The sequence below is a fragment of the Aplysia californica genome, unplaced genomic scaffold (genome assembly GCF_000002075.1).
Source record: "Aplysia californica isolate F4 #8 unplaced genomic scaffold, AplCal3.0 scaffold00123, whole genome shotgun sequence".
In the NCBI taxonomy this organism is placed as follows: Eukaryota; Metazoa; Mollusca; class Gastropoda; order Aplysiida; family Aplysiidae; genus Aplysia; species Aplysia californica.
Window position 1 is genome coordinate 1081231 of NW_004797393.1, and position 25362 is coordinate 1106592.

At 40.7% G+C, this 25362-nt stretch overlaps 1 protein-coding gene across 1 annotated transcript; it reads right to left on the bottom strand.

Moving 5' to 3' along the window:
- LOC100533383 (beta-catenin) lies at nucleotides 1-24428 on the bottom strand (the record flags this gene model as incomplete). The annotated part of the gene is given in 17 exon segments (NM_001204671.1): nucleotides 1-275; nucleotides 3783-3906; nucleotides 4888-5006; nucleotides 5897-6047; nucleotides 6465-6629; nucleotides 7949-8051; nucleotides 9248-9399; nucleotides 10191-10397; nucleotides 10906-11009; nucleotides 11308-11452; nucleotides 13172-13376; nucleotides 14525-14829; nucleotides 15397-15584; nucleotides 15971-16091; nucleotides 16763-16896; nucleotides 17416-17482; nucleotides 24320-24428. Coding segments are annotated over 16 exon segments (2460 nt in total). The 3' UTR covers nucleotides 1-84.
- Between the last annotated feature and the right edge of the window lie 934 nt (nucleotides 24429-25362).

A 25362-nucleotide genomic window follows, 5' to 3' on the forward strand; every position in this document is an offset into this window, starting at 1 on the left:
TTAAAAAAAACAACCACCATTCCCTGAAGCCATAAAATGTTCAGATCTCATTTCCCCCCCGCCCCCGCGTAGTCGGTCTCCGCACTAGACGTCGGTGTCGTACCACAGGTTGGGGTTGTCGCCACCAGGGGGTCCCAGGGCAGGGTCAATGTTGTCAAAGTTGATGTCCCCAGGACTGGCCAGGTCCGGCAGGTTGTCCATGGGGCCGTAACCGCTGCCGTGTTGGCTGCCGATGTCCAGACCTTGCATCGAGTCGATGGGAACTTGTTCATAACCTGGAAGGCAGATAGGTGTGCAATGTGTTGAGATTTCATGAACACTCATTAGAGACGAGAAGAAGAGGAGGAGGAGAAACGAAAAAAGAAAAGAAGAAGAAAACTGGTCGCTTTTAAGGACAAGCGGGTTCACCCAGATTTCAGGGGTTTCCGGAAATCTTGACCAACACCAAAAGTGGGCATTGCCCTACCTATAGAAGTTTAGTTCAATTGGTGTGTATATTTGTTTGCTTATAGAGAAAACTCCCCTTTTCTTTTAAGGAAACTGAACAAGGGGCAAAACTTTTACCTTCGATTTTCTCAAAACAAAATTTTTCAGGATAGCCCCCTTGTGCTTAAAAGCGACCAAATATGTAAACCATAGAGCTGCTTGTGTAGCTAATGGCAATTTTTTCATCATCAAACCTAGTCATCTCAAAGTACACTGAAGCACAGGGGGGAAAAAAGCACCAAATTAATCCAGAAATAGTAAATATACATTTGCCCGGAGAAACCGATCTGTCAGCTTTTGGGGTGGTTTTCCATGAACACACACAAATGGTAAACTCTCAAGCATGCTTTAGACCCTGACATATTCTAGTCATGTGGGTTTGTTATTGTCACTGTCTGGTTTCTGATATTTTTAAGTCACTTACATGGAAGTCAATATTCTATAAAAGATTACAAAATACCATAAAAACTCAAGATTTCTGATCCGTCACCAGGTTAAAAAGACATTATGCCAGAGATGCCAACCACAGAAAACCGAAATGAGTATTGGGAAATATGAAAATGTGTATTTTCTGGGGAAAATGTGTATTCTCCACGAACGACCGACCGACCAACTAGTAATAGTAAAATGTTAAGGGGGTCCAGCAATATTTGCTGAAAAATAATTACTAGCTCACCAGCTCGAAAAAGGGAGCTCACACGGTACAATATACAAGTATCCAGTCAACAACATGTCAGTGTTCAGTGTCGTACTGGGGTCTTGTTTGACTTAAATATTTCAGTCAATTATATACCGGTAATATTTTCCTCTCATTATTATGTAAAAAATAAATCCTGCTTTGAGAGTTCGGAAGGGCACAAAAATTTCGACTATCAAGAACCAGTCTGGGTGTCATGATTCATATTATGACCTGACAGACTCAAATCATTGCTCAAACTCAGAGAAAAGTAATAACTTGAATGGCTCAAGTAGCAGACCCATGCACTGTGAGAGTTGTAACAACTGTGGGAGGGCAAGATGCAGTGACACTGAAAATCTGCCAGTCTTGAACAGAAAGCTACAACATACACTGTAGGTATAATTTACTATCACCCATCCAATGAAACGCGAACACATTATTTCAATAAAACAGACTTGCAAAGTATGAGGGGTCCCGACTCCGCACACGGCCTGCACCAACGCGCGCTTTGCAGAAAGCTCTAATCCAAATTCTGAAAAGTGCTTCCAAGTTTTTGTCCTCTGGTGTTGCCTTCACACCATCCCCCATAGTATCTTAAACCCCAAAAAAATCAATAATCTGCTCCCCTATTCCGTAGTCCTATACTTTGCAAGGCCGTTACTCCCATCAAAGGCGGTCTTTGCTCACACGATGCCGCATTTATTTATGACGCGAATGCGTGCAGGTTCAGTGACCGGTCACGATGGCGAGGCAGACAATCTAAAAATCGGACGACGCTTTTCTTTTCTTTTTTTCCACAAGTGACAGCACAGAGGCGAGTCCGAGCATTGATTAAATTTTATTTGCACGGCGACATTGCATTTATACTGTACAACCTGCATGTCACAAATGTTGCGTTATCAGACAACTGCTGGCAAGCTACTCGGTGGTAACGAAAGCGAAAGTAGATCTTGATTTTCCCGATCGAGCCTCGGTGTCACATACGCTTCCGCCTGCCGCCATAGCTGCCTATTCGTGTGAAAGTGAAATGTACTCTCCGGACCGGGAAAAGCTGAACGAATATAATAATATATCCCGATTGCGACCGGCAAAAATGAACTTACTGACCACATTGGACTTGGTTTTCAAATATTTTAGTTCTGCGATACTGATACTATTTTGACAAAAGATGGGACTTGAGATAATTAGGTTTACTCACCCAAGCTGAATCTCGTATTTTTCGCATTCCAGGATGCGTATTTTTTCATGAAAAGTTGTATTCGCGTATTTTCGGCTAAAAATCGTACTAAAATACGTAAAATCGTACTGGTTGGCATCTCTGTTATGCTTTGAACAGGTCTTGGTGGCTCTTGTGCCCGCGAGGTTAAGGTGTTCGCCTTTCATTCAAAGGTCCCGAGTTCGAACCTGGGTAGCGACCGGAAAATTTTCTTCTCTAAAATTGTCTCCTTTCCCCTCCTTTTTTTACTCGCTATCAATGTTCTGTCATCTGCTTGTCGTCTGCTTTCATCTCCACTTTCTGCCCCAACCCCCTCACCTCTTTTGCCCCCTCCTCTGGGCCCCCTGACTCTCTGTAGCCTTTCTACAGCTACTCCTTGGCTACTTCTTACTACTGTCTTTCAGCCACACTCCTGATCTTCAGGTGGGAAAGATCTACACCTAGCCTTCTCGGACAAGGGCGAAAAATTTTGGAGGTCCTGTGTGCAAGTTGTGCACGTTAAAGATCCCTTGGTCCAAAACGATAAGAGCAGGCTTCGGCCGCCACCCGGGCAAAAATCAAAATTTCCTACCAACTGAAAAATGTTAAACGTGTCCCAGGCGCTCATATGACTTTATGCAGTTGGGAGCGCGATAAAACACTTACCCCCAAAAAAAAGAAAGAAAAGAAAAGAAAAGAAAAAGAACAGGTCTTTTTTCTTGAGGAAAAAAATGCCTGGTAACAAGCCAAATGATTTGCAAAAGAATGACTGCAAAGAAGTCCTCAAACCAAACATGGTCACTCTGTTAACAGCAGTAAAACTAAAGAGTATAGAATCTGCATGTTTTTTTGTTGTTTCTTTTCATTCTTCCCACCTTTTTAAATAACTAAAAACACAACTAAATCAAAACAAACAAAAAATCCGCCAGTCCTGCAAATATCAGTTTAAACAAATTTCCACTTCACTATACCTCAAACCTCATGACACATACAAAATATTCAAAGGGAGAGGCAAGGCAACGACAGCTCACCTGTTTTGGGGGGGTTTTTTCGCCAGAGTTTTACGACACTTGCAACACAATAAGGTCATATAAGTGCCGTGGATTAGAGGTATTACAAGAGAGTAACAAACACAAAAAAAGGAGGGGAGACAGTAGTTTCAGTTTTATTAAGTGTTTTACAGCATTTGCAACACAATAAGGTCATAGAAGTGCCAAAGATTAGACATGTTACAAGAGAGTAACAAACACAAAAAAAGAAGGAAGAGAGATAAGGATGATAGATATTTGATAGGAAAGAAGGAGCAGACCACACCAGAGCACCCACCAACCACCCACGACGGGAGATAAAGACGATAGATGTTTGATAGGAAAGAAGAAGGAAACCACACCAGAGCACCCACCAACCACCTACACAGCTCACCTGTGGGTCCCCGTCCCATGTCCGAGTGAGCCCCGCCATACATGCTGCCCTGAGAGCCTTGTGCGTTGTACATGGGATCGCGCGAGTCCTCCAGCGGCATGGTCATATCCTCAAACACCGGCGGCTGCAGAAACAGTTCCGGACATTGGTTCTTTAATGGGTATATTACGACTACGTTAGTAGTTTTTGTACAATGATGATCATGGGTAGATAAATTAAGTGACAGCAACACCAACAACCTTTTGTCCAACAAATGATTGCATTCTGACATCATCCATATTCCCAGTAATTCTAGTAGAAAAGTCACAAGAGCAAAACGCTGCATACAAAATATTCACTGCATCTACTTATAAACCATGCAGGCCAGCAAAATAATCTGTAGGTAATCACAGCTGCTACCTTAAACAACAGTGCCAAATTTTATGTTGTAGCACAAACACTGGCTATTCTTCAATCATTGAAGCAATAGTCGATAGTGAAGTTTTTCTAACACTTCAAGGACAATGCTTTAACTTGATGATACTGTCACTTAGACTTTCAAAAGCTAAAACGTGCAAAAACAAAAACCACTGCTGGAGACAGGCATAACCAGCCACATTTTCCCCAACACTGCGAATTAAAACAAAGGGGCATTATTTCTATTCCTAATTTTTACAGCACTTGCAACACGTATTACAAGGGAGTAACAAACATAAAAAAGAAGGAGGGGAGATAAAGAAAATAGATGTTTGATTGGAAAGAAGGAGCAAACCACACCAGAAAACCCTCCAACCACCCACTTGGGTATTTTTGTTTTCCTTTGCAAAGAAAACAATGAAAATCAAAAGAAAAACAATTGTTTTTGTTATTGCATCAATTAAAGGCAGTGGAAATGTTTCCCACTCTAGCACCATTAATTTGAATATTTTTAAGAACAGAGAAACACACCGACAAAACAAGTCATTAAAAGCACTGAAAAAGTATGACAAACTGACAGCAACGACAGAGACAGAAAAGAAGTAGGACCTAAAAGGTGACCACCAACTTCCCACCAAAATCAAATACTGTAAACTTATTGCAAAACGTGAAGTTTAATAGAATAGTAAGTGTTCTTTAGTATACTTACATCAGCCCAGTTGGGATCTCCTCGGTATAAAGAACTGGTCAGCTCCATGGAGAGACGCTTTTTGTAATCTTGTGGCTTGTCTTCCGACATTCGGAACAGAACAGCTGCTGCGTAGGTGGCTGCGGGAAAAAAGAGAAAAATTAAAGATTCATTTGCACACACACACACCCCTACCATAATTCCTTGACTGTCAAATGTCACCCGGACCCTATACAATACAGTCTTTGACAACAGTTTAACAATGAAAAAACAAATTTCATCACATTATCGACAACTAATGCACGATGCACCAGCATCTCAACCATAACAGGCCTATTCCCTACAATACACCCCACCACCACAAAAAAAAGTCCTTTTCCAAGACATATATGTGTAGATGTGTAGAGTTCTTCATGGCCTGCCTGGACAATACTCGGGACATTTATCAACCTCCCAGATATGAGTGGTCACAACAACACTACAAATATTCTCCCGGCACAACCCTTCCCCCTTGAATCCCATCACATGAACACCTCTGAATCATCCACACACAAAAAAAGGAAAAAAGAAAAAAAAACCCTGCCTTTTGATATCAACATTTTAAAAATACCATTGACAACAAACCATCTCCACGAGCCAATTAAAACATCAGGGCAAAGGCATCTTTTTTAGTGTTAGTAAGGTTTTACGGCACTCGCTACTGCATAAGGTCATATGAGCGCCAAGGGGTGGATGTCAACAGATAATTCAAAACGGGGAATCAGGCTTACTCTGCTCATCTCTCTAGCCTCAAGTCTGCTTCGACTATCCGACTATCAAGACACCCCAGAATTAGCAGTTCACAAGAGAGTGAGTACAAAAGAAGAAGAGGAAAAATGGCGATAGTAAAGATGAGGAAAGAAAAGGCAGCAGTTCCTCGTAGATTGTTCTGGCACAGTACGAGCACGACATTGATAAATCAGCCCATTTACAATTCTGCTGTGCATAAGAACATTTAAATATCCCTCCCCCCCCTTGGGAACTGACTTACCGACACCCTCATTGCGTGAGTGCAACAACTCGGTGAGGGGTGCAGTTGCTCCTTCCTGCTCGATCATTTCTGCGCCTTCCTTGTCCGCCGCGAGCTCACACAACACACCGGCAGCGACTCGCTGGATGTTCTCGATGGGGGAGTACAGGAGCTGTTTATCAGAGAGAGAAGAGAGATGTGTAAAATGTACACTTTCAGGGGCCCGGATGCTGGCAATTTTCATTCTCTACCTATTATACTAGCAAACTTTGCAATAAATCTCAGATTATCATGGCAACTTAAATTTCCAATTAAAAACTTCACATTCGAGAGACAAGACTCCTGAAAAATTCATTGGCACTGCAATTCATTACATTTGTCACAGACTTGTGAATCAACTGATCTCTGCATTTTTACCCTATACTTAATAAAAACAGACACTACAATAGGATGATCTACGGACTTGTTTCTCTTCTATATTTACAAATCGGCAAATCATAGCCCACTGTCTTAAGAATTAAACAGGCTTCAATTTTCAAGTTGCTTCCCACATCAGTCAAAGAACTTCACATATATCTGTTTGACAAACCTGAACGAAAAGTGGTATGCAGTTGAGACCCCTGATGACAGCTCTGTTGTGGGCCTCACGGGCCAAGATGTGAAGAGCTCCAACAGTTCCCTCGACAATCTCCTCCATGCGAACGCCATCCACATAGCCAGTCAGAGGGGGTCCGTTGGAGCTGATGGAAGCTCTCTTAAAACAGCAAACAAAACAATTATATACATTAATATCTCTTAACAGCAAATAAAGAACTTAAAAATAACAGACCAATGATTTTTCACACAAATGCATTTTATCACAACCAAGGTTTAATTCAATATATATGTTACACTCATTTCACAGGGTAAGGACACTATGCCTAAGAAATCATTGGCATCATTTTAGACAAAAACTCAAATCAATTCACAGCCAGTAAGACTTAAGGTAGAATGTAATGACATGAAATCTTCAAAGAAAGGCCATCAAACATTTCCAAAGACGCTCGCGTCAGGTCATTATATGAAATCACGCTTTGAAAACTAAAAAAACAAACCAAGAATTGTCCAAAGCTTTAATCAATACCAACACACATACACATCTTCCTCCGTTCCAGAGGATGAAGCACAAAAAATTTTACTCCCCCAAAAATCAACCCATTTTGACATAATAAAACACTCCAGACAAACTAGTGTAAGACGGCCACCCATGGTCAAGGAGAAAAGTGGCCGTATAAGACAGGTGGCCGTCTTAGGCAGGACTGATCAAGATGAAGAAAACAAACCCCATTCCCAATCGAAAGTAGCCGCATTATTGTTGTTTTTGTTGTTGGTGGTGGTGGTTTGTATTTTGTTTATTTTTATTTTGTCGCTGATTTTGTGCAAAGGTGACAATAAAACGAAATGTGTCAGACAAGGAGGACTGAGTGCTATGGTAAAACAAACATATGGGTCGCCACCACTCGAAGAACGAGCGACGCTTCAGTCACAAGTCCATGTTTACGTCCATTGTTAGTTTGTTACAGACTGGGTAAACAGTGACCACTCATCTCACTTACGATTTGTGTATGAGTTCTGGGCAGGGCTTATGGGTTATGAGGGATCATACACTTCCATCACATCACCAGCAGCTGGAAATTGGTACCTATTGGTCAACAGTGGGAGGGGCCTACGCAACCTGATCAGTTGGAGGGACTACCTAACAACAACGACAGGTGATTAGATTATGACGGCTCGCCCACAACGCCAGGGGTCAAAGCACAATTAATGACAAAACATAATGGAGTCACCAAGGTGGCCGTCTAAGACAGGTGTTATTGCTTAGTGTGATAGGGGTTGTGTGTTAAAACATGGTGGCCGCGGTCGCGTTGGACAGGTGCCCGTTTTACACAGTTAAATTATATCGAAAAAACGCAAGGGGGGAAATGGAAAGTGTCCTTTTGTACAGGTGGCCGTCTTATAGAGGTGGCCCTCAGGGCAGGTTCGACAGTGCTTAAAAATCAAATAAGGATAAAGTGTAGAGGGGCATTTACTTACTCTCTGTGTGTCTTGATGGGCTCTGATCAGCAGTTGCACGATTCTGGGCAGAGCGCCATGCTCACGGAGAGGGGCATGATTGGCTGGGCAGAGTGCCAAGTTCCTGAAAAACACAAATACATCGTTTATACTCAATTGTCTTGTATAGCACTAAGAAGAACAACAAATAAGTTATTTTGCTTTTGTTTTAGTAGTGGTTTTACGGCGCTCGCAGCTGCATAAGGTCATATGAGCGCCAGAAGATTAGGTGTTACAAGAGAGTAACATACATACAAAAGGAGAGGAGATAAGGACGATAGATGTCTGATAGGAAAGAAGAAGCAAACCACACCAGAGCACCCGCCAATCGCCCACAAATAAGTTATTTGTATTTGCATAATACTCAGGAGAGAAGCACTTTGAAACAGGTGTCGCTATAGAGGTTGCAGACAAGATCAACAAAAAAAATTTTTTAAGAAAGCAGGAATAAATGTACCTGTACACCTGCCAACCTTCAATACAATTTCTCCGAATTCTAAAAATTTTGTTTCAGGAAACAAAAAATATAGTTCACTTGGACTCCCAACAATTTACAAGTTTGTTTTTGTAAGTGTTTTACGGCGCTCGCAACTGCATACGGTCATATGAGCGTGCAGGACACATTAAACTTTTTCAGTTGGTAGGAAATTTTGAATTTTTGCCCAGGTGGCGGCCAAAGCCTACTCTTATCGATTTTAGACCACCAAGGGATCTTTGTTTTGTTTGTTTTTGTAAAGTGTTTTACGGCGCTCGCAACTGCATAAGGTCATGTGAGCGCGCGGGACACACCTAATATTTTCAGTTGGTGAGGAATTTTGAATTTTGCCCGGGTGGCGGCCGAAGCCTACTCTTATCGATTTTAGACCACCGAGGGATATTTAACGTGCGCAACTTGCACACGTGTCCTCCGAGATTTTTCGCCCTTGTCCGAGAAGGCTAGGTGTAGATCTTTCCTACCAGAAGATCAGGGGTGTGGCTGAAGGACAGCAGTAAGAAGAAGCCAAGGAGTAGCAGTAGAAAGGCTGTAGAAAGAATCAGGAGCCCAGAGGAGGTGGGGGGCAAAGGAGATGAGGGAGTGGGGGCAGAAAGAGGAGACGAAAGCAGACGACAGAACATTGCTAGAGAGCAGGAAAGGAGGTGAAAGGAGACAAATTTTAGAGAAGAAAATTTTTTCGGTCACTACCCGGATTCGAACCCGGGAACTTTGAATGAGAGGCCAACACCTTACCCTCAGGCCACGAGAGCCCCCACAATTTACTAGTGACGTTGTGCATGTCTAACCTGATGAGACCAACGACAGCTTTGATAAGAGGCCAGCGACTGGGAGGGTGCAGCAATTTCACCAACACAGGCAGACCATAGTGCAGACGGACAGCGTTCTGAGCCATTTCTGCTTCTGGGTGACGAGAGGTAAGGTGACGCAAGGCACAAACCTGCAAGACCAAAGGACCACATTAACAACTGGGAAATAACAAGTAAAACCCATATATACATTTAGTAAAACCTGATGTTTGGAGTCTCAAAGCAAGCAAAACCAAACAGTAAATATAGTTTTATTCATCGTGAGGAACATCACAAATTAAAGCAGAAATATGAATGTTCCTGAGTATTTTCAACCATGTAAGAAATTTCTGTTTACTCGTTACAGCACAGGGGAAATTAGGACCAAAAGGAAGTATTCCTATTATTACCTTTTCATCCAGTCAGTAAAGCCAAAGAAACAAGTTAGTTTCAGCAAGTGATTAAGTTTGCAGGACATTTTTCCCAATTCAATCCTTTCAGCACAATTAATATCGCACATACAAGCAATGAAATGTTTTTGACCGATGTGTGTATTAAATTTCCCAGACAAATAGAGCGTAGGATTTGCTAACACTGACACAGTATTTTGCAGGGTCTTATAAAACTAAAGGCCATTCAAATAAGCCCAAAAATGGACCCCCACCAAAAACATAGCGACAGGCATAATTTGTATAAAGATATGGGAGTTTTATTTCAATACGCACTATCTAAACACAACTAACAAGTTGTTTTTTTGTGTTAGTAAGTGCTTTACGGCACTTGCAACATAACAAGAATGCTGAAGATTAGAGGTGTTACAAGAGAGTAACAAACAAAAAAGGAGTGGAGATAAAGACGCAATAGACATGTGATAGGAAAGAAGAAGCAAACCACACCAGAGCACCCATCACTAACAACTTTTAAAGCAACACATTTTACTCACAGCAGGTTCTGTGATGTCCTCCCTGTCTCCGGCCTGCATGATGGTCCTGACCAGAGCCTCGATGCCGTTCACCTGGCACACCATCACCTTGTTGCGGTGGTTGTTGCAGGTCAAGTTGGACAAGATGCCAGCAGCACAAGTGACCACGTTGATGTCGTTGCTGGACAGCAGTTGCACCAACATTTGAAGGAGGTGGTCCAGTTGGTCCTACAACAAAAAAACAAAACAATAAGAAAAAGTTTTAGAAAAAAAAACGCCAACAAAACCCTATTCAAGAGGTCAGCTGGATATTAACCCTACATCAAAACATTTCGCAAGCCTACCCACCCATCCCCCCGACTCGTGGAACATAGAGTAATATGACAGGAATCTTTAACATTCAGATATGTAGCACTTTCCAAACACAAAAACCCTGCAAAGTTAAATATTCCCAAATTGTCAGACATCACACCCTGAAAGAAGAATGCCCACTTTTAGTTAAAAAAAGGAACACTACAGGAGAAAAATGAGACAACAAAAGACATTCGTTATCTTTTTAAACTAAAAGTCATTCACTTTCTACGCCAAACCACAGTCCAGCAACATTCACAAGTCTATTCAAGAGTCAAAACACAATAATAAGCCTGATCAAAAGCCCTGACATCATTTTTCACAACAGTACATTTGACACCACACCAGACTCATGGTCTGAATGGTTGTCACTAACAACACTCACCATCTTTGTAGCTGCGTCGGACAAGTTTCTCAAAGACCACAAGCAATTCTGCACAAGCCTCTGACTCTGGTGACCCAAATGCATTGCAAGAGCCTGCATGCCTCCTGAAAAGAAAAGAAAAAATTCGAGTACGTAAAATTTTCATTCTTCAAAGTATACCATTTAACAAGACACCATATTAAAAATTCACACAGAAAAAGCCATGTTTATAAACTAAGTGAAATTTCAGTAAAATTATAACAAAATACCAAATAGACAAAAAGCGAAAGACATCAGCAAGTCATTCTGCAAAACTTTAGATAGAATTCAAATACTGCAAACACCAGACACAACAGTTCTAGATTTCCTGGTTCCTCATCGTTACATTCAATCAGGCAAAAAAACAACAACAACCAAACTTACCAGCTTCAACAATAGCAGGCTTGTTACTGGAGCAGACAGAAAGGACTTTGAGAACACGGGAAGTAGTCCACAGGAGCTTTTCATAAGTGTAAGACTTCATGATGCGCACCAGCTCCCCAGGGCCTCCACTTGCCAGAATGATAAGCTAAAGAGTGAAAAAAAAAAGTCAATACATTGTCGAAATGGAGCCATTACAAATCATGTCTGAAATGAGAATGCAACAAGAACCCATACAATCAATCTGACACATACACATAACACGATAAGATCCCCCCCCCCCCCCCACGATTGCCAGATTACAATTGGTACATTTTAATCTTCATGTTCAAAATACGCCTGCATAGTTTGTTTAATCCTAACCTCACATAACATTTGCACAGCTTTCACTCTTTTTTTCTCTTTTTAAAAAAAAGTAAAAATGATGTGCCCGAGGAGAGAGAAACTCCTGAGACAGTATCTTTTATTCTACATTATGTCAATGTTACGAAGACTTCGTAATTCAAGACAAATCTTCACGACAACTAAACGGTCCAGGGTGACTGCCAACCCGTCTTCTCAATTTTCCGGGGGGTGGGGGGGGGAAGATCATCAATTTTCCAGGGGGCTCATCATTGTTACACAACAATGACAGTGCATGCTCCATTTATATAAACATACATGTTCTCTTTCACACACACACACACACACACGTAGGTACATTATATTGAGTCAACAATATGTCAGTGCGGCACTGGGGTCTTGTGTGAATTTCAGTCTGTTCTTACTTATTTATATTTTCCCCTCATCATATTTGCCTATGTAAAAATGAATCCTCTTTTGAGCCTGAGAAAGGGCCTAGAACCAGAATATCGACTGTCAAGATTCATCTAATAAACGTGAAAGACAAAAATTATTGATCAAACTCTAAGTAGAGTAAAAACTTGAAAGGCTCAAGTAGACAAACTCAGCGAGAGACTTAAAAAGAACTGTGGGAGGGCTAGACGCGGTGGCACTGAAAATCTGCGAATCTTGAACAAAAAGCTAAAATAAATTATCTACAATCATCCACCGAATGAAACGTGAACCTTTTAGTTCAAAAACACGGCTTACGAGGTAAGATGGATCCCGATTCCACATAAGGCCTGCCCCAACGCGCGCTTCGCACAGAGCTCTGTAGTATCGTAGGCTAATCAAAATTCTTTGCTTCCCCAAGTTAAGCTTTTGTCCTCTGGGGTTGCATTCAACCTCGCCCCTCTTCAACAAGTGTATCTTGAAAAAAATAATCAATACCCCCCCCCCTTTGGAGTTCTAAACTTCGCAGCACTTAGACTTTGAATGAACTTTGGTGACCCCAACAATCACCAGTAGACAATCTACTCACAATGTGATGCGAATGTACGCAGGTTCACTGACCGGTCACGATGGCGAGCCCGACAAGACGCATGTACAATTTTCTTTTCTGTTTTTCACAAGTGACAGCAGAGTACAAACATTGATTTCTTTTTCTAGCAAAACAGTGTTTATAATGTACAACCTGCATGTTACAAATGTTATGTTATCAAACTATTACCGGCATATTTCTGGGTGGCAATGAAAGCGAAAGTACATCTTAGTTCCCGATCGAGCCTTGGTATCATCACATGTACATTCCCGTCTGCCGCCATAGCCGCCTGTTCGCGTGAATAGTACTCTCAGGCCGGAAAAGCCTAACGAATATCACAATCGCAACCAGCAAAAATGAACAGACGTTCATCAGATTTGGTTTTAGGTATTTTCCGGGTCTTTCCCAGGGCAAATAACAGATTTCCTCAAATTCTTGGGTCTCAGCGATTTTTTTCAATTTCTCAGGGCCTGGTAGTTACCCTGTAAACCCTTCTCGACTCACCTTGCTCTCCTGGTTGCCGTAAGCCAGAATCTGCAGGCAGTCGGTGGTGATGGCCAGGAACTTGACATTGTTGTTGCGCTGCAGCAGAGCCACCATCTTCTGGAGACCCCCGGCCATTCGGACAGCCATCTTGGAGCCCTCTTGGTGCAGCAGCAGGTTGTGGAGGGTGGTGATGGCGTAGAACAGAACCGACTCCAGCGGGGAGCTACACAACAACAGACGGGAGGAAAAATATCACTCACTACAGGTCATTTACTTTAATTTTAATGAGACTTTTACGGCACTTGCAACACATTAAGGTCATATAAGTGCCGAAGATTAGAGGTGTTACAAGAGAGTAACAAACACAAAAAAAGAAGGAGGGGAGATACAGATGATAGATGTTTGATGGGAAAGAAGAAGCAAATCACACTAGAGCACCCGCCAACCACACACCTGCAAGTCATTCAAGGAAGTAAGTTTATTCAGTGTTCAAGGCCATAGGCCCACATCACATCATATAAAACACTCATTTCATAAATAGTCTCCAAAGTGAAAAGTACAGGTTGCGAACATATTTCTTTATCATGGTTCAGGTCATAAAAAAAATTTAAATACCAATGTTGCGTTATCAGCAAAAATACAGTATAAGCCAATCATAACAAATAAAACATGCTACCATGATTTCAATTTAACACTTTGCCATCACAAGGCTCATATAGTCAAAACCCTTCCCATCACAAGCGTTTAGGGGGAAACCCAAAGAAACTGGGTGGCAAACATCACAATGAGCGTTTTGTGACAGGAGCGGAATCAATTTTCAACAATAAAATGAAAATCAACACTATAAAATATTTCAAAATGTATAGTGCCCAATTTACACATTGGCACCACGTTATAATAGGAATGTTTAATGAAAGTCTGAAATACTAAATAATACAATGATCTGAACATCTTGAATATTGTATCTCCCATGACCCACAGGTTTCTCTCAAAGTGTGCAATAACCTCTCAATTCAACCCAAAAAAAATCCCCCCCCCCCCGGCAGCCTGAATTGTCTTTAGGCCATTCCCAAAAGGGGGATATAAACATGTTCTTATGTACATTAGAACTGTAAACGGGCTGATTAATCAATGTCCTACTCATACTGAGCCGGAAAAACATAGGGAGAACAGCTGCTTTTTCTTTTCTCACCCTTACTATCGTCATTTTCCTCTACCGTTACTTCTTTTGTATGTTTATCACTCGAAGCAGACTTTGTGCTGTAGAGGCTAGAGAAGTGAGCAGAGTAAGCCTAATCTCCCGTTTGGACTTCTCTGTTGACGTGCAACCCTTGACGTTCATGACCTTATGCAGTTGCGAACATCACCCACCTCAGCAATTTCACGAGAGCTGGGATCCCCCCAGACTTGAAGATAGCGAGCAGCCCCTGGCGGTGGTGGGACAGATTGTGAAGGGTTCCGGCTGCGCAGCGAGTCGTCTCAATGTCCTCCGTGTTGGCCATGGCCCGGATCAAGGCCGTGATCATCTGAGGGGAGTTCATGATGGCGTGCCGGCTGGCCTCCTTTTTGGACAGCTGGTGGACCATCATGGCCGCCTGGTACACCACGACCTGATCCTCGTCGTTCAGTAGTTTGATCAGTTCAGGGATAGCCCGGGTCGCCAGGTCAGCGTCATCCTGAACAAGTGGACAGAGATAACACGAGGAAATAAGTTGTTTGGGTTTTTTTTAGTTTAAGTAAGAGTTTTACCACATTTGCAACACAATAAGGTCATATGACAGCCGAAGATTAGAGGTGTTACAAAGAGAGTAACAAACAAAAAAGAATGAGGAGAGATCAGGACGATAGATGCTAGATAGGAAAGAAGTATCAAACCACACATGGATGAAAATAAGACAATAATAGAAAATACATCATCAAAATTTGAGGGACAGCAAGAACAGATATGCATGCTACTAAACTTAATAACTTATTTATTCTTACCAACTACAAAACTATGTGCATAGATAGTCCAACACATTCAAGATAAAGATATTTGAATAACGTCCGCATGCATGAAACTAGAATTATCTCAACAGTAAATGGAAAACTCAGTTCATTTTATTATCTAGCTTTTGATAAACACCGAAATATGACTGCCTAAACCCGTAATTATAATACTCACAACAAGTCGTTCCAAATATAGTAATTAACATAATACACAAACCAGTCCTAAACACTGACAATAATAGATTTCTTCTTACCTGATAGTTGATCAGATTGACCACCGCGTGCTTCAACATCTGCGAGGGTTCACTGAGTCGCTGCACTGCTGTGGGCTGGTCAGCCTGGATCTGGGTGGAGGGGATCTGCACACCTTCGGGCATTGTCTCAGGAAACATGGCTGCCCGCACACGCTGAGAGCGGGTCTGGTTCAACTGCTGGTTGATTTCTAAAAACAGAGAAAAGAAAAAAAAGAAAGACAACATTGGTCAAATTTCCCAGAAATGCAAGAAGCTGAAAACGCATCATATTATAAGCCTCAATAAGTTTCCTAAGAATCCTGAAAAATTTACTGAATGAAAAATGAACTGTATAACAGAAAATTATTTACAACCACTGTCACAGTAAACAAACAGCAAAGAATAGGATCATATCTGATAAGAAATCAATACAGATCTGAATGAATTTTACTTATTTCCATCAAACATCAGGTTCTAGGACAAAATAATATCAAAAGGCAGGTGGAAAAAGTCTGTAAAATCTAGTTTCGTAAAACATGTGACTTTCGTATCTTCACGGAATGTCTATGCAGCAGAAAAAAATATGCAGCCTTACCATCGACTTGCTCCTGATTGTAAGAATCTGCGCCTAAACCCCAGTCGAACATCATCTTTGATGGGTCCATCTCTCCTTCGTCGACCTCTTCTCCATGGCTCTTGCTGCTTATGGATGGAGCCTGTACAGAGCAAGCAAAAACCATACACAAATAAACTTACAAATCTGGCAGCCCAAAATGTACAAACTGAAAATCAAAGCACAAGACAAAGATGTAACTTTCAAACAAATCACCAAAAGCCAGGAAATCAACAGACTTAAAATCTTTCTTTAAAACCATGAAAATTCATATAAAAGCTAGACCATTAGGTATGAAGAAACCTTTGAAATTTCATCCCCTATCCCCCTTTACTACGGATCAAAAAAATTTTTTTTTTAATTAACAACTCAGTCAGTCATTTGAATCTGCAAATATATTGAAACGAGTTTCAGTAATAATTTTACTGCAATTACAACACAATAAGTCATATAAATGCCGAAAATTTAGAGGTGTTACAAGAAAGTAAAAAACACCCAAAAAAGGAGGCGAGTTAGGGACAATAGGTGTTTGATATGAAAGAAGAAGCAAACCACACCAGAGCACCCGCCAACCACCCGCGGATGCAATTTTGAACCCGTTCAGAGTAATATAAGGAAAAAACCAAAACACCCTTGGATTTGACAATACTCGCACAACATATTCTATGCACAGCATCAAAACACACTGAAACTACTACAACATCCCCATACACACAGATGACAAGGCACAACCACTTTTAGACCACACGGTGAAGTCAAAAACAGGGAGCGTACCTGTGTAGTCTGTCCAGAATGAATGCCCGAATCACTCATGTACTGATTCTGCTGCCACATCATTGTCTGTTGCTGTTTGTTGTCCACAGGCATGTTACTGAGGTCCATGTAGCTCGGCTCTCCAACCGTGCCCACTGAAGAGATGACATTGAAAAAAAAAACCCATAAAAATGAACGGGGGGCATTTCCCTTAAAAAACGTGTCCCTGACCCGTTGTACAAAAATGAAATGCAATGGACCTGTTTTCATTCATTATAATGAATTAAAAATAATGCTTCCACACAATGGTGAACTTATATCCAGAACTGTTTATGTAATTTCTTTAGGTTTTCCAGGCAGGCGAGAGGTGTCACAGGGCTATAATAACCCACTTGTAACCCAGAACAGATGCAAATATAAAGCATGAAACTGATTTAACAGCTTCCAGATCCAAATCACAAAACAAGTAAACAATAGGAGTGTACCTCCCCCCCCCCCCTCCCCCCAACCCCCAAGTCTAGGCATATAAAATTACAAAATTGGAGAAATAAGAACATTTCCAGAAAAGTTCCATCAGTGACTAGTTGAGAAAATCCAACTAGAAGATCATAAAGCGAGTCAAAATAAATCGTTAAAATATCACAATAAACAAAAACGATGTGTCAAAAACTTACTCGCACGATTGGGTCCACTGTTTGCATTCATCTGGTAACTACTCATTTTGATCGAATGCTACAGAAACTGGAGAAGAAGACAAAATATTCTTGTTCATTAATGTCATCAAGCAAAGAAAGTAACTATCATGCATGGGGATGAAAGTAAGTGTAATCCAATTCAGTTTTTGCTCCTAATTTTACTATATCAAATGCTGGGCACAAATGTACTTTTCTCTTTCCCCTTTGTAAAAATGTTTTCCTTCAGATTCAGGTGATAGCTGCTAGTTTAAAGTAAGCTTTAAAAAAAAAAAAGGTACAAACAGAAACAAGAAGCTGAATATAACGTAAGCAGTTTTAAATTCTACAGATTGCAAACGTGTGGTGGTGATAAAGATGAGAGTACCAAGATAATGAACAGAAAAAGCTCACTAATCTTGTTCCTGCATAGTTGTCTTTAGTGTTGAGGAATAAGGAAAACACAGGTTGACCGTTGTCGAACAAATAAGATCTAAGGTGGACAGACATAAACAATGTGTTATACAAAGAAAATAATCTTTACAACACCCCAGAAAGACCAGTCACACCCATTTAGTGACCAATGACCAACTATAACTGCCACCTTAGCTTATGTAATGGAACTGTCCTATACAAACAACACCTTCATAACAGCAAACATTTCTTCTAACAACACCCTTTGTACTTTGTTTCTATAAACTGTCTCACAAAAAAAACCAATAATGACACAGGCCTGTAATTTCTGAATTTCAGTATATGTACAGCCCGCCCCCTCCCCCCCCCTCTGTATAAATCTCCTCACAAGTGACATTACAACACGTTCTCATGCAAAAAGAAGCACTTCACAGAATTCAGGAGCTCAGTTCACAACCGACCACCTCTCGCCAAAAGCCACCTCGCTTTTAGACTCTCCACGCTAGTGGGGAAAAGTTTTGGCTACTGAGCTCAACATTACCACTCTGTGATTGAGCACAGGTTTAGAGTATTTAAAAGTAGACTTCCACCACAATGCGTTTTCCTTTTCCAAAATGTAACAACATCCCCACATCTTGCAATTAAGACTTGAGGGTAGTGTTTGAGCACGCATATATATATATATGTGTGTATGTACGGTGCCACTGTGAGGGGGGCGGGCGGGTGCACATTATCCCTTTTGGAAAATTTAGTTAAGCAGCAACTTCTGAATAAAGCAACCAAGGATTGTTTCCCAAAAACCAAGGGGTCAGCCTACTGCAACTCAAACTGTATCTTCATCACTAAATCTTAATCCATTCAAATTTAAACAGCCCCCCTCTTCTTGCCTCTATATTCAAAATTCCAACAAATTTCTTTTCAGTTATAGAATCTAGATCTTTAGATCTATTCTTGATTTCTAGATTCTAGACTCAAATTCAACTTTAAATACTGGACAAGTAGGCTACTTATTTCAGAGACAGAATAGAATAGACCCAGAGGTTTAGGTTCTGGAAGTGGCTATTCTCACCCGGGTGAGAATAGAAATGGCGGAAAACACAGCAGAGGGCAAAATGGCACTTTCTGTATTCTGAACAATTTTTCTCAGAAATGGGATAACTGTGTGTGTGTATCTTTAGTTGATATCGTAGAGTGAAGTTTCGAGAAGCTGGGACAGCAACATTTTTGTGAGTTTTTACTTTTTGTGAAAGTTGTGGTTTTGTGAAGTTCCTGGACCCATGGAATGACGACAGACAATGTTTACTTGACAACAGAACACATGGACAGAAGGGTAAGTCTAATTTATTTTTTTTCATAATTTTTAATGGTAATTTTGCTAAGAATTTGTTCTAGAATGATAATAGTATGATTTGGCATTAAAAACATGAAATTAATCACGATTTTCTAAAAAATATTTTTTAAAATCCTAATTGCCTGCATTGTCGGCATGTGTATGTCGTTTTTCCACGTAATTCTAAATTTGTTAGTTTTAGCATATTTTTTGTTTTAGTTGCCATTAAACATGTTTTGACAATGTTTTAATCATAACTGCGATAATTTGTATTTTAAAAAGGAAGAAAAATAGATTTTAAAAAGATTTACGGCTATTCAATCACGATCATTCGGGTTTCCGTCGCTCGTATTCCACCGGGTGAACAAAACTGGAATTTGCGATCACGGCACAACGATCTAGCAGTAATTGTCCAAAACGAAGTTTTTAACAGTTCTAGGCCATAGTTTCATCGTTTCTATTCATTCTGTAACATTTATTGTTAAATTAAGTTTGAAAACCCGCATATTTCACATCTGTCGTGCATCGGTCGGACTTTGCGCAGGTCGAACAAACAAGACCCGTGAACAACAAAATGAGGCTAAATCTAAGTCTTAAATGCGACTTTCAACCCAAACATCACGAAATGTTAGTCATTATCAAGGCTAGTTTCATTTTCAGCGTAAATAAATCTTTAAATTACTCCATGATGTGAGATAATCGCCTAAATCTAATTTTTTCGTAAGCACGACACGAAATCGCCGCGAAGGCAAGAAAATGGCGGCCGCGTAATCCGAAAGGGGGAGGAAGGGGGGGAAGGCATTTCAAAGATCGTTGTGTCGCGATGTTCAGAATAGAATTAGATAGGCCTCGATCTACTTGGATTAGCTTCCAATGTATTTTAGTTAGTTTTTTAAATATTTTAAATTTAATTTAATGAACAAGAAGAGAAGACAGTCAAAATCAATTGTGGAAACATGCAATATAGACATAGAATGGAAATAAGAGGAGGGGGGGGGGGGGGACATGTAACGAAAAAATAATAATATTGTGAAGAGAAACTTCAAAATAAAGATAGCGAACGATGCATTCCAAAAATTTGAGAATTAAGGGGGGAGGGGGCACTCAAATACAGACAGGATTCATAAGACAATCAATGATTATTTATTTGACAATGAAGAGATTCCAGAAGATATGATGATTTAAAGTCAGTCTTTATAGACACGAGTGTCTCTAGACCTCTTTGATTTAACTTCACAATCCTTGGAACTGTTTGTGGTCAAGCCTTCTGAATGGCTATTCCATGAATATAAGTTGTCAGTTACTCAAGATAGTGAACAAAGAGTAGTCTAGACACAAGAAAGATGTTTCTTTAAGAGACTGCTGTTTCATGTTATGAGGAAAAGAAATCAAATAAGGTTGTGCAGAATGCGAGAAAGAAGGCCTACAAGGGACTCACTAATAAATACAATAAGAAAGAGACAAATGTAGGTGTGATACATTCAATTGACATTTTAAAAAAGCCTAGAACATCTACTACTTACTGAAAAAGTAGAGGCCAAAAGAGGCAAGGGTGGACATATTCTGCCATGGTTAGTAAACGGCTAAAATTGTTAGTTCCGATTGGAATTTAACAAATCAGATCATAATATTTATTACAAATAATTGCTGTTTTTTCCAACTAAGTTCTTTATTTCTCAAGGTGTGTTATTGGATTTTTTCCTGTAGGTGAAGGTTAAAATGCTAAAGGAGGATGACTTCAGTGTGAGATTTATGGAAAAGAGCAGCCCCAGTGACGTCTTTTCCAAGAGCAACGTTGTTGGTCTAATCACAAATAAGGGATCACCAGACTTCTTCACCTGGACATATACAAAAGGACTAACAAGAGGCATTAGATTTCAAGGCCATTATTTTCATTTTTCCATTTTTTTTCTCATGTCCACTCATTAATTGGTGTAATAAATATATTTGTGTAAACCGTGCATTGGTCGGCTTCATTTAATTGTCTCCCCTTTTCATAAATCCTTGAATTTTATGCTTGTTTTTGCTTATATATGCTCTGAGTATATCAGGATGGGTCCTGCTTTCAGTTTGGAAGACATTATTGCAGAGATAAGCAATTGAAATCACTTTTAAGTGAGTAAATTGAACGTATGTTAATTAAACGTTTACACCGGGGTACCTGTGATGGCCACCTCTATTCTCACCCGGAGTGAGAATAGTGCAGGCGAGTCTTGTGACTATTCTCACCCGGTGCGCGTTCACCAAATTTTGCGTTTACCCTAAACCACAGAATTCTACACTGTGATAACAGAAAAATTGTAGAATTCTGTGCCGTGAACAAACGTTCCATTACAACTGTAGCCTACTAAAAGCGTACAATTTTGTCTGTGGGCAGTGGAGAGAGAGAGAGAAAGAGAGAGAGGAGTAGCGCGAGAATTTTCGGGCAAAACAAAATGGCGACCCGCGTAGTTCGGCTCGATTCGAAAAGTTAAATAGCCGTAGCATCTTTGTAGACAACCAAATTAATTTACTTTTGTGTTTTAACATCATTTTTTAACTTCATTTTGGTCAATTTGATCGTCCACACCGATAGACAGTATTCAGAAAGAGACAGAGAGAGAGAGAAGAGGGGAGGAGTTGATCTTGCGAGAACTTCCGGGCGGGTGAGAATAGCCACTTTCACCTGTGATTATGCGCCCTTTATTACATAACGAGACAGCTGTTGCCCATGACACAAACATTTCTGAAATCTACAGGGTTTGAGCTAAATTTTGATACCATATTCAATACTGTGCATTCATTTAATTGCAAAAATAGGCCATTTGAAGTAGATGCCAGCATTGCCTGTGTGTTTTCCGCCAAATACAATCGACCTCTCACCCCGGGTGAGACTTGCCACCGTAGGCTATTCTCACCCGGTGTGAAACAAGACCTGTTTTTCCTAATTTCGGAATACTTTCTATCGATGTGGATGATCAAATGGATAAAGGCAAAGAAAAGATTACGTTATAGCACAAAAGTAAGCTATTTTTATCGACTACAAAGATGCTATGGCTATTTCACTTTTCAAATCGAGCCGAACTACGGGAGTCACCATTTTGTTTTGCCTGGAAGTTCTCGCAAGATCTACTCCTCCCCTCTTCTCTCTCTCTATCTCTTTCTGAATACTGTCTATCGGTGTGGACGATCAAATTGACCAAAACAAAGTTTAAAAATGATGTTAAAATACAAAAGTAAATTAATTTGGTCGTCTACAAAGATGCTACGGCTATTTAACTTTTCTAATCGAGCAGAACTACACGGGTCGCCATTTTGTTTTGCCCGGAAGTTCTCGCGCTACTCCTCTCTCTCTTTCTCAGACAAAATTTACGCTTTTAGTAGGCTAACAGTAGTAATGAAACGTTTGTTCACGGCACAGAATCCTGCAATTTTTCTGTTATCACAGTGTAGAATTCTGTGGTTTAGGGTGAACGCAAAATTGGTTGGCCTAAATCTAGGCTATAATGGTGAACGCGCACCGGGTGAGAATAGCCAAAAGACTCACCCGGGGTGAGAATAGAGGTGGCCTTAGGCTTCGGTTCTAGATCTAGGCTAGGTAAGATAGAAGAATACCGGACCAGCGGACTGACTTTGCCTATATGTCTCAACCTTAGGAATTCATAATTTTCTCTCAATGGAGAATCTCGGACCGGTAGATCTATTCATTAAAATTTTGTCAGGGGGGGGACCCCCCTGAACCCCCCTCCTCCACCCCAACCACCCACCCCACTTTCTCACGCAATAATGTACGAGTGATCCAGTATTCTTCAATCTTCCCTAGATCTAGATCTAGAATCTAGAAGTCTAGATATCTCACCCAGAGTGAGAATAGTGCAGGCGAGTCTTGTGGCTATTCTCACCCTGTGCGCGTTCACCAAACTTTGTGTTCACCCTAAACCACAGAATTCTACACTGAAAAAATTGTAGAATTCTGTGCCGTGAACAAACGTTCCATTACAACTGTAGGTATTTTTTTACTTTCCCTCCCGTCTACTATTTTCTACTAAATATTGATGCGCAGAACACTAATATCAACTTCATTTCCGTCGCAAATTAATAGTTTTTGAAATATTTGATTGTTTTTAACCGAGATAGACGTGCTTTGGACCAATCGGGGGGGTACCAGGGGGGCCTGCCCCACTGGGGTAAAAGAAAATCTGGGGGGTTACAGGGGGGCATGCCCCCCTGTTTTTACCCATAATTTGATATTTTACAGTTAGATTTGAAATGGTCTTGAAAATAATTGATTTGCGACAGTTTTAGTGGCTTTATGTGTGATCTGCAGCAAACAGTACTGCAGTTTGACCCTGAAACAGTGCATCTGTGTGCGGGAGTGAAAGTAAAAATTTACCCAACTGTAGCCTACTCTAAAAGCGTACAATTTTGTCTGTGGGCAGTGGCGAGAGAAAGAGAGAGGAGTAGCGCGAGAATTTCCGGGCAAAACAAAATGGCGATCCGCGTAGTTCGGCTCGATTCGAAAAGTTAAATAGCCGTAGCATCTTTTTAGACAACCAAATTAATTTACTTTTGTGTTTTAACATCATTTTTTAACTTTGTTTTGGTCAATTTGATCGTCCATACCGATAGACAGTATTCAGAAATAGACAGAGAGAGACAGAAGAGGGGAGGAGTTGATCTTGCGAGAACTTCAGGCGGGTGAGAATAGCCACTTTCTTTTTTTTTAAGTTCGACAACACTGGCTTACCCTAGCCTAGCGGTAAACTAGATATCTAAAGATTAATTGAAGAAGAGAAAAGGCAGCTCGGGGCCATCAGCGCCCGATAGTCCCCAGGAATGGAATGGACTGAATGGTATCGAACTACTCAACTGCCTTTGTTTTCTTTATTATTGTATCAGTTACAATGCAAAGAATTGGTAAAACTCTTTTTTTCATTTGACTGAACGGTAAGCAGCTCACAATTCAGCAACCTCTGTCAAAGTAAAACGGCACCAAGTTCGTTAGCGTCACTTGAAGAACCATGTTCTACAGGCCCCACAACTGACGCTTCCGCAAAATGGACCGATCCCTTTCCTCCATTGAGTATCCCCCCTCGGAATGAGATGTGCAGACTGCCACAAAGAAAGCAAATTATTCACTTTGCAACTACAAATATAAGTGATTTAGGCATGCACTTTACTTACCGAAAGGGAGGTCCTCATGGACCAAAGCTGCATTAGATCGAAACAATCAACGGCGTTTGTGTATTATTTCCAGGCTGCCCTTTCAGAGACCCTCTCCGACATTCAAATCCAAGATGGCGTAATTGTTTAGTTCGCGCATGTGCAGAGAGATTTGCACCTGTTTGGTGGTGATCGGGTCGAACTACTGTAAAGACCTACAAATTTTGGGCTAAGCGACAAGATTTCTAAAACCAATCACAATAAAATGAATACTTCTAAGAAATGAAATTATATTTTTTCAGTTTCATAACAAGATAATGAGTACCATTACGTTATAAGAAAACTAGTAAGGAGAAGAGTATCAAAAGTTCGAGCAATTAACTCAACTTTAAATGTCATAGCGTAGGGTGCTTCCTGTAACAGAACTGACACGAAATAGTTCCAACAAAAGAACTGTTTATTCTTCAATTGTTTCAAAAGAACACCAGAATTTAAAATCGACATTTATGATCAGATAGTTATTATGAGCATTTTCTTGCCTAATCACAGTCTTGTAAAAGATGTTTTACAAGCATTTCATTTTTATGTTTACCATAATTACTTTCCTACGCGATAGCTTCAGTCTTGAGTAGCGTAAATGGAATGTCAGCTGAGTGACACCTGAACAAAAGCAATCGAAAGCAGGCTCAGACGGAGTACGCTGAAAAAAAAGGGGGGAAAGCCGCTAGACGAAGCAGTGTAGTGTAGGCCTACTGAGTGGTCACGCCAGTGGCGGTGGCACTCCTATTTACACCTACAGCATGCACACGCTTCAATGAAACTAGGCTCTCGTGTGGCGTGAACAAACGATCGTAAATCCGAGCTTGCTTAGAAAAAAAAAAGGGAGGGGAGTAGGCCTAAAAATGTTGGGAGTCGAGAACTCCACTACTAATACTACTATAGAATGCATGTTGCCCAACACGTTCTTGCTCTGAGCATCTAGATGTAGCCTGTTTGTTTGTCTATTGTGCCCTCATCTTTAAACCCTCTCCGATTCGATACCGCTATTTGTCTGTCTTGTCTGT